The sequence below is a fragment of the Buceros rhinoceros genome, unplaced genomic scaffold (genome assembly GCF_000710305.1).
Source record: "Buceros rhinoceros silvestris isolate BGI_N320 unplaced genomic scaffold, ASM71030v1 scaffold2410, whole genome shotgun sequence".
NCBI classification, from domain to species: Eukaryota; Metazoa; Chordata; class Aves; order Bucerotiformes; family Bucerotidae; genus Buceros; species Buceros rhinoceros.
The window spans coordinates 24810-34811 of record NW_010387688.1 but is presented as its reverse complement, the minus strand read 5'-3'; the positions used below and the strand labels follow the sequence as shown (position 1 = coordinate 34811).

The 10002-nt window shown below is 43.7% G+C and overlaps 1 protein-coding gene across 1 annotated transcript; it reads left to right on the top strand.

Moving 5' to 3' along the window:
• Positions 1-2671: 2671 nt before the first annotated feature.
• OSTM1 (osteopetrosis associated transmembrane protein 1) lies at positions 2672-7302 on the top strand (the record flags this gene model as incomplete). Its single annotated transcript, XM_010145383.1, has 5 exons — positions 2672-2786; positions 4219-4316; positions 5651-5815; positions 6555-6720; positions 7028-7302. Coding segments are annotated over 5 exons (600 nt in total), but the record flags the coding sequence as incomplete, so codon positions are not given.
• Positions 7303-10002: the final 2700 nt, after the last annotated feature.

Genomic DNA, 10002 nt, shown 5'->3' with positions numbered 1-10002 from the left:
GCGACCTGTGACACTAACGTGGAGAGCGGGGCACCCCTGTTTTGAGTCAGCGGATGCCCGGCCTGCAAAGGTCAGTTCCCACACTGTGAGCCCCACCAGGCGCAGTTTAGTGGAGGTTGGGAGTGTTTGGGAAGCCCCGCTGCCCCTTCTGCAGCTGGTGTCGTGGCATGGTCAGTGCAGCCAGCTCCTGGCATGGTTAGGGGCTCCACCTGCAGAGAAAAGCTTTTCTCCTCTGTGCAAGTGGAAAAACTCGAGTTGTTCTTGCTGACATAGCAATGGCTAAAGCAATGCTCTGGCTCGCAGGTTGTTGTACAGCACTAATGAGGAACACTGCCAGAGCTTGGTTGCCCAGCACTTCCTGGAAAATAGTTGGTGTCTGAAGCTGTGGCGAGTGATACACATCATCTGGGGAGCCATGTCACAGCATTCATGGCTCCAAAGCTGATGGGAGCATGTGGCAGCAAACTAGAAGTCTAGAGAGCTGGCTGGAGTCTGGACCCCACCAGTGGGAAACCTGGACTGAAGATGGGTCTTCTGTTTACATCCTTCAGACTCTTGATTGGTTTTTTTTTTTTAATTTCTTCATGTTGGAGGTGGTTCAAGACTGGTTTCGCGTGTTCTCATCCAGTTTATCCATTTGTAAAAGTTAGTCCCTGGGATGATGTCAGGATGCCAATAGTCGATCAGACCGAAGGACCTGTGTGCGTTCTCTGGTGGTGGCTAGATATAGGTGCCCTAGTAGGAGTACAGGCAGAGAGCAAGTTTATAGCAGCGTCTTCCCTGGATTGTGCTTCCGGTGTTGGCATTTCTGCATCTGTATTTAGAACCACCGTTGACAGGAAAAATCTTTTGCTCTTTAAACCCAGGTAAACCTCTAGTGCTGCAGTGTCCTGCTGCAAGAGCTTAACTTCACAGCTTAGTTACCTGCCATGTGGACAAGTACCGCTTTCTGGCTTTGATGCGTTGTGTGCCCGTTTCCCCTCACCAGCCCAGTGCCTGTACTGGAGAAATGCACAGAGGTTCAGCTGATACTTGTCCCCTCCAGGCAGGGTATCTAGCTGGGGGTCTCTTGTGGTAGTTTGCAAACCTGTGGTCTGTTTTATTTGTTTCTCGCGTGGAAGCTGTTACATGCCAGTGACTAGGGAATGCGAAAGCAAGAGTTGGAGTATGTAATTCTCTTGGGTATTTTCAGCACGATGTTTTGGCTGAGATTAGGTCGCCAAACATATCCCAGTACTTGGAACTCATGGCAGCTGCTGTGCTTGAGTGCTGGCAGCCTGGGAGCACTGGTCCGCTCTGTGGTCTGGAGGACACCTCTGTATTAGGGAGTGTTTGGCTTTCCTTCTGCGAGTGGATTAACTCACCAAATACATAAAGGAGGCGACCTCCTGCAGCCTCAGTCCGTGATCACAAGTAACCAGGTATACGATGTTTTTATCTTTGCCATCCTACGACAGTTACAGTGCAACATGAAAGAAGCAGCCAGGTTAAGTTTTGCACGTCTCTGAAATGTAAAATCCTCCTTACTTGGCTCGTTAAAGTAGGCAAACGTATTTAAGGAATGATATAGGCCTGCTTGGTTCGGTTCTGGATTTAAAGTGCTTTTCCCCACTTTTGAGTCCAGCTGGTAAGGAAGTTTCACGGTTCAAGGCCTTCATGAAGCAACCAGAGAGTTTCTTGCTTAAGCAACTTTCTTGCATTTCTGCTTGTAATTTACTAGAAATGGAAGTGGGTGCATGTAGGAGGTACCAGATGTGGCAATATTTGAATTCTGCAGTTAGGTCACCAAGGGAAACATCTTACTGAAGAAATAAAACTGTTTTAACAAAGACAGGCGAAAACTGGAGCTCTCATAAAACTCTGTCGGGAACATGCTTCTCGCTAAAGAGATTATTTTCTTGTATGTGCCACGTCACTTATCAAAGAGGCTTTTGGCAGCTTTGGCAATTTTGAGAAGTGCTTAAGTCAATTTATCAGCCGGAAAACAGGACTCAGCTGACTGAGGGTCGTGGTTTTGTATCAGTGATTTGCAGGAGAAAAGCTTTGAAGGAGAAAATCATTGTTCTGAATTCTAATAGGGATACTTCTTGTTCATTTTATTACTGCTTTTATTGTCTGTTAAAGTCTGTAATGGCTTTAATGAGCTTGGTCCCGAGAGTAGGTTGCAGCAGTAGTTGTGCCAGCGCCTGCTTTGAGGATGGGGTGTGTTGGGTGGCTCAGTGAGACAGATGAGCTTGGTACCGATGTCGGCGGGGGGCGAGGGCTGCATTCCTGGTGTTGCTGCATTGCAAGTTTGCTGCTGATACAGTACATTGGTACAGCGGGTTTGGAGACTGTTGCTTGGGTATTTTGTTTTAAGGCCTCCCTGGCAGAGGAGGCCCTGCCTCTGTGCTTGATGCTTTTTTTTTTTCAGTTGTTTTTGACTGACTTGCATGCAGTCCTAGTGGGTCTTCAGTGATCATGTGCACTAAGCTGTGTTGCTTGCAGCATGAATTGGAGGACCAAAAGATTTTTATTGTTCTGTCAGTTCTGCTCTGCCTGTTCTAGAAATATCCCTGCGATGTGTCGTGATTGTTTAGCTGTGCTTGCCTAAAATATGTTTCAAAATTTTCCCTTGGTTTTTTTAATACTTGCCTGCTTTCTTTGTTGTTGTTTCTTTTTTTTCTTCTAGAATTCTTCCGAGAGCCACAACTGTGCCAAAAGCATCTTGACCTCAGACAGGCTGCAGATAGTTGTGACCCTTTCGGAGTTCTTTAATGAAACCTGGGAGGCAGCCAACTGTGCAAGTACGTGACTTGTTCTGTAGCTTTCATGCTGCTGTTATGACTTAGCCCCTAAAACTTGCACAGGTCAGAATTGTTTGCATTTGTTCAAATTCAGCTAGTACGTTACACAGAAGTCCTAAACGAGAGCCACTCCAATGAAGGGTACAAGAGCTTTTTATTCTGTAAGGGATGCTGTCAATATCTGAGGGCATTACTCTGTCAGAAAACTTAGTTTATATAGAAGTTTCTTTTAGGCTATTCTTTCAAAAGATACTCTTGCTAGTTTTCTTTGATCTACAGACCTTGCTGGAGACTTCCCTCAGCTTCATCATGGTTTCTTCTGTTTTCTCCATCTTCCCATTTTTTAAAAAACTTCCATAAGAAACTTTTCCATATTTATTAACGATGTCAGTAACTCTGGGATGCTTTCACACTGAACCGTATCTGCCTCCACCGCCGTGATTTTGATTTCAGTTTATAGGTGGAAGGAGTCCAAGTCTGTTCCTGTATCTGACGACCCCCATGCTTACAGCTGAACTGTGGGGGTTTTTTTGCCATTCCTGTGGTGTGGGAAGTGAGACTGTACACTAATAGGTGCACTAGAAAACAGAAGGAAGAGCGCTGTGGAGTTGAGTGTTAAAGAGGCTGGGTTTGCTGCAGAGCCCCTGGAGAGCCCGGAAGAGTTTGTTCTGACTGGGAGTCTGGGCTGTATGAAGGCTGGAAAGGCAGTACGGGAGGAGCTCTGCGGTCTGTGCTGTCCTGCTGTGCTTAGCTTATGACTTGTGTGCTGCCCAGTGTCCAGCTGGATGCTCACCCTCAGCACCGATGGTGCTTCCTTTCAGGAGATTTTTCTAGGATGTTGGCTTGCTCGCACGCTGCTGTTGCTGAACGCTGTTGTTTTCTGAAGAGCTTGAAGTGGGATGGGATGGATGGAAGCAGTAACACGGTAGAGTTGAGGCTGTGACTGGGAGGGAAGCCTCAGAGCTCTCCTCAAAGCAGGTGAAGTGGTCAGCTCGCTCTTAAACGAGAATAGCCTGCTTCCCAATTCTGCTGTTGTGTTTGTGGTCTGGCTGTTTCCTGGATGCTTCTGCTTTTGCCTAACGGCTGTTACTGATGCTGGGCAAAGCCAGACTTGCAGAGTAGAAACTAAAAGTAACATCTTGTTTTATCTTAAAGTCCAAAGATAATTCAGACCCCTCTTCAGAAAGCTCTTGATGATAGTCTTCATCTTCCTCTTAATCAAGGCCAATTAATTCTGAAACATGTTCTCGATGAAGAGTTAGGTCAGCAGGTCTGAGACATCAGTGGCAGGCAGATAAGGAAACCTCTGTGTTGACTAGACCCGTCTTTTATAGCTGAGAGCTCTTTTTGCACAAGTGGAGTGTCTGGGGCTTGTCGACTATGGAGATGTTAGAACTTACAATATCCTGATGGTTTTCTTTCTCTTTGACAGATTGTTTAAAGAACAGCAGCGAGGGATTATCAAATTCTACTGTAGAATTCCTGGATTTATTCAATAAATCTCTGACATGCTTTGAACATAACCTTCAGGTATTTATGCTGTGTATTTAAGAGAAGCGCTAAGTCCTCTAATTGCTAGAAAATCTTATTTATGCTGAACAAACTGCAGATTAGGCAAATAAACTGCTGGTGAGTTTGTGAATTTTAGGCAGATGAAGCAACGGTCTGTAAAATGCAGATGTTTACAGATTGAGAGCCTAAAATTAATTCTAATTGATATTCACCTTAACTTTGTTTTGTGTGTAATTGCAATGCTACTTCACATCAGAATTTCTGAATTCACAGTCATTGATAATTATATAGGAAGAAACATCCTGTCCGCATGCCATAAGTGTCTTTGTCTTCCTCTTTGTAGAATCATTGTTTTCTGACTTAGCTACTCAATCTCTAAATAGCGTTTTGATAACGCAGACGAGTTCCGAAAGACCAACACCTTAAATCACTGTCACAGTTCTCTTGACTAGTAAAATTACAGGTGGACAAAGTTTGTCCTTATTGCAGAGGCCACGTGATTCTCCTAGTGAAATAAATGTGGTAATTGTCCTCAAAGAAAATGCCCTAAATAGCTGCAGAAACGGCACATATTTCATTTAAGTTGGAAACTGGCCAAGTTCTGGGATCATTCGGTGGTGAAAATGGGAAGTGATGAGCATGAGACGAGCTCTTAGGAAACCGTCTGCTTTTTATTACTGTTTTCTAGGAAACATGCCTTTATAGGCCTTGGCCAGGAGCGGTATGGACTGGCCTGTTGAGGAGTTTGAGTGTCTGAACTAGATCTTAACCCAGTGGTCAGCGGGTAGCTGATAGAACTGCTGCTGGGTTGGAATCTCTTTAGAGATTCTACTTTTGTTTCCAAGTGTGTCGTACTGCATTCAGGGGTGGTGAAGGCCACGAATGAAAAGGATCACTGATGATGGCAATGTCTGTCCCTGTCAGTACAGCTCAGCACTAACAACAGTTACTTGTTAGGTGTGGGCAAATGACAAACAAAACACGATATTAAGAAGCCTGATCTCTGGCTCCAAACTAACATTTAATTACTAGTAATTTTTTTTTTCCTTCTGGGAGTTGGTACTTTAAAAAAACCAAAGTATTTAAAAAACAAAACCAAAAAGAACAAAACAAAAAATCTCTCCAAAATGCTGTTAGTTCAGGGAGCAGTTTGAGATGGGTGATCTGCAGGAAATGGATCCTGTCCCCAGTAAATTAAGAGCTGGTCCTTTTTCCCTTCTGCATTCTCATGTGAGTTGTCCATCAATCCAGCACACAAGAAATCTGGATTTTGGTTCAAACTTGACTCTAGATCTTAAGCGTTTTTTTAATAATGCCTTAAACTCTATATAAATGCTGTTTTGTAACCCTAGGGACAAACCGTCTATGTGACACCAAGTAACTACACCGAAGTATGTAAAAACTGCAACAAAACCTACAGAATGTTGAATGACCTGTACAACAACTTGCAGAGGGTGAACAGGCAAGGGGGTGAGTCTGGGCACTCCGCGCACTTGTGCATCGATGTGGAAGATGCAGTAAGTACCTGTTAATATTCAGCAGGGAGAGCTTGTCACGGAGGTCTTTATCAGCCCGAGATATTCGTGCCTGTCTTCGTAGGGGCTGCCTGTTCTCTTTTGGCGTGGGTCAGCGTGGGCAGCAGTGTCTTTGGCAGGCTGATGTCCTGTGGGGAGCTGGTGGGGGCTGCCTCGGCGGGGGCTGCCCTCAGTCAGTGCGGCAGGAGCGTGACTGAGGCTCCTGATCACCCGAGCGCGTTCAGTTTGAGTAGCTGCACTTCAGTTTCTTGTCACTGCGAAGGGGGTGGATTTAAAATAAAATAATCTCTTAATCTTCTGGCTTTTAGCGTGAAGCTTTACTGCTGTTGTTCTAGCCAGTGTCATAACTGACTCCTTATTACAGCAGCTGTTTCTCGGGGTCCTCGGCACTGGCGACGTACGTTTGGGAAGAGCTTTGCTATATTGTGGGGTTTTAAGGGGCTGGGCAATAGGAGTGCTGTCAAAAGTATGGGATTAGCCCTCTCCCTGCAGGCTGTCAGGGAGTTCTCTGGGAAACAGGCATGTGGCAGCGATGGGAAATCTTGGCTCTGTTTAATTGTCTTTCTATATTTCCAGGGATTTGCTTGATTTTGGGGGGAGAACTGTTGTTTTCTGAGGTCGTATTTGAACACTTGAACATCTCGAGGCCTGAGTGTTTGCCGTGCTGCACAGCAAAGATGCGCGTGCTTGCGTTCACAGCGTGCTTATGTTTTTCTTGTAGATGAACATCACTCGGAAGCTTTGGAGCAGGACTTTCAACTGTTCAGTTCCCTGCAGTGATACAGTCCCAGTGATTGCAGTTTCATCCTTTATTCTCTTCCTACCTATTGTTTTTTATCTTAGTAGCTTCCTTCACTCTAAGCAGAAGAAACGGATACTCATTTTGCGTAAGTGATGGTGTTGGCATTTTGCTGTTGGAGCTGGGTGGTGCCAGGGACTCGCTTGGCTCTTGGGGGAGAGGAGGCCCAGCCAGAACCGCCTGCAGCTGTGCTGACAGCGCTAATAGCGACTATTAGTCTGCTGCCGTCCCCTGAAGGAGGGTAGTGAGGAGCTTCAGCCATATCTTTTCATTAAAGTTTCTGGACATGAACAGAAAGCTGTTTGCAAGTCTGTGTCGGATAAATAGAGGGAGTGGAGAGACTAGCTTTGTGGAATTCTTTGTGTTCAATTTTCATATAATTTTTCCCTTTCTAGCCAAGCGCATCCAGTCAAATGCCAGTCTTGTGAACATCCAAGAAAAATACAGCTGAGCTGCAAAACAAAACCTGAGAACTGCTGCTGGTATACAGTGGGTACAATTGTGTTGGAATGAGGCCGGCACAAAAGAGGAGTTAATTATGGTTTAGTGTAATGATACAGAGCAACACAAGTTAAACAAAATCTGTCTGACTTCTAAGCGAGAATATTAACAGACGTGACAAGGCAGGGCTGCGTGACACTGTGTGGACTCTGGTTTTGAAAAATCTGTGGGTTTGGTTGGGTTTTTTTTGTTTTCCAGTCTTGGGCTGAAGCTGGTGTTTTTCTGTTTCTAAGCTTTTGTACTTCTCATCAATAGAACAGCTACACTTTCCTGGCATGGTATTTTTCCATATTTATCGAATTTGTTTCACAGAAACCTAGAATTTTGAATCTTTTTGAGATGATTTTCCTAGACAGGCGAAACTTGAAATGTTTCAAGCAGGAACATCAAATACTATGTTTCATTCCAAATAATAGTCAGTGTTGCCAGACTTGGGATGGACAGGAAACCTTTGACAAAGAAAAAGTTACTGTCTTTCCTACACTGCTCTAAAGTCATGCTGCTGGTATCTGTTAAAAAAAAAAACAACCAAAAAGGCATGAAATACACAGAGAAAGTGGTAATAAAGTCCAAGGCCAGCAACATCTGCCAGTGCATAGTGATCATTGGTGACTACAGTATTGTTTTCTCTGAAACAGACAGTGTATTTAGTCATTTGCACACTTGAACCACTTAAAATAATTACTTTACAAATATTACATTTTCAGAGGCTTATTCTGGATATCTGCTTGTGTCTGTTTATTTTGTTCTTTCCTTCCCTTTTTAATTATAAAGGGTTTTTTTCCTGTTTTTGTAGAGAAGTGAAGTCAGGTCACTGGAGATGCTGAATTTCCTGGTGTAGAGCTTGTTATGGCTTAATACAGAGGAACTTTGTAGGGGAAAAGCTGCCTTTTCTAGACTGTGTATTTTAGCGGTAGTTGAACCAGAGGGTTCTCGAACTTCAAAAACGTTCTGACAGGTGATGAAGATGCTATGTCCGGAATTGATGACTTCCAAGAAATAGTTTAACAAAAATGGGTCTGTGAGGTAGATGAATGTAAACAAATTCAAGCCTGCAGGATTCCCCAGCTGATGGAGAAGGTTGTACAATACCCGTGGGGAGGGTTAGGGCACACGGTCCAACGGCTGCAGCAGTGCTGATGGCCCGGTTTGGTCGTGATAGCCCTGATCTGGGAGAAGTGGTGGGGTCGGAATGGTTTATAGCTGTACTTGAGGTTCACAAATGCTGGAGTCTCTGCTCTCATTTTTAAATGTTTTCTAACCTTGAGGTGGCCATTACAGGTAAAAAATTAAGTTTCTCTTGGAATCTCTGTCAAAACATCCCATGAACTAGTCTTATGTGTTCGACTTGCTCTGGAGCTTAGAATATTGACTTTTCCCTTTGCACTGAGGCTCAAATAAATATGTGACGCTGTTACAAAACAGTCCTAAAGCTCTTCAAGTCGTTGGTTTTCTTGTTGCTATTTTTGTGGGGTTTTTTTTGAGTTAGGACATGGCGCTGGTTTTAAAATCAGGTTGGCGGTATGTTTAATATTTAGTAAAATGCTGTGTTAGCAATTGGTCCCTCCCACATGATTGCTCGCCCTGTTGTATTTTATCAGTAAGAAGTATTTGTCTCCCCTCATTAAACATGTGAACGTTTAACAGCGGTCGGTTTGTCCTAGGTAGTTTACACCAACACCACCAAACTGTGTTCCTCTTGCTCATTACGTAACGATACCTTCTTGCGGCTGGGAGAGGCATGCTGCCTTTGAAAAAAAGAAAAAAGATTATTTTTTATATCTATTATTCTTAAACTTCAACTTTCTGGGACTTACTCAGCTGCCTGCTCTAATAGCATTACATTGATTTGGGACATCATATGATTGAGAGCTGCTCAAAGCGATCTTTCATTCGCGCAGATAAAGCCAGTTTGTACGTGCAGCGTTTCAGAATGACAGCTTTGATACTGTAAGCAGTGGCTTTTTGAGCACATTCGTGTTAAGTAGGTCTGAAAGTCATTACTTTTGGATATGGTGGTTAAGCACTTTAAAAAAAAAAAAAATCAGCTTTTCTTATTTTCCTGGCTGCTTAAGCCAAACGGAAATACTCATGTGACTTTTGTTGGGTTTTGTTTTAAAGCAGCAGCAAAGTTTACACTTGAGGATTTTTAATATTGCATCTACTATTTTCTCCCACACCTCCCCCCCCAGTTTGTACTACTAACTTTCTTTACACAGTGTTGTATTTTTGGTAGGATATTTAATATATAAATTGCTCGAATGCTCTTTATACTCTGTTTCCTGGAGAAATGTGGAAGCACAGACTGTTGAATGAGAACAAGAATTCTTTTTTGCTGCTAGTCTTTGATCTTGGTTTATTTTTTGCCTTTTGGCTATTATATGTACTAAACAGGATGAACTTTGAAAACCTAGTTGTTTGTATCTCTTTGTGCAAATAAAAAATTTCTTACTGTGGGGTAGCACTTTGGTTCGTATTTATACTTACTAGGAAACCACTAAAATTGGAAAGTCAGCTCGAATAAAGGTTGTCAGCAAACAGTGAACAGTGTGGTCACTTTATTGCTTCACTCGCAGTAGTTTTATACTCCTGCTGTTCTGGGTTTGTGTTCAGAAGCACCTGCTTATTCGTCATTACGCCGTCTGCAGGAGAACACCTTTGGAAGGATGTTTTTGAAGCAGAGCTGTGCTGAGCTACGGAACGGATGAACTGCAACTGCTGAGAAAGGGGGGAGTTTCAGCTCAGTGGCTACTGAGTTATGTGCAAAGGCTTCCACAGAGTTTCCTGGGTGGGTGTGCGTGGGTGAGGCGAGGGGGATAACTTGCTTTCTTTGTGGGGAGGCTTTTGGTTGCCTGTCCTGGCCGCTCTT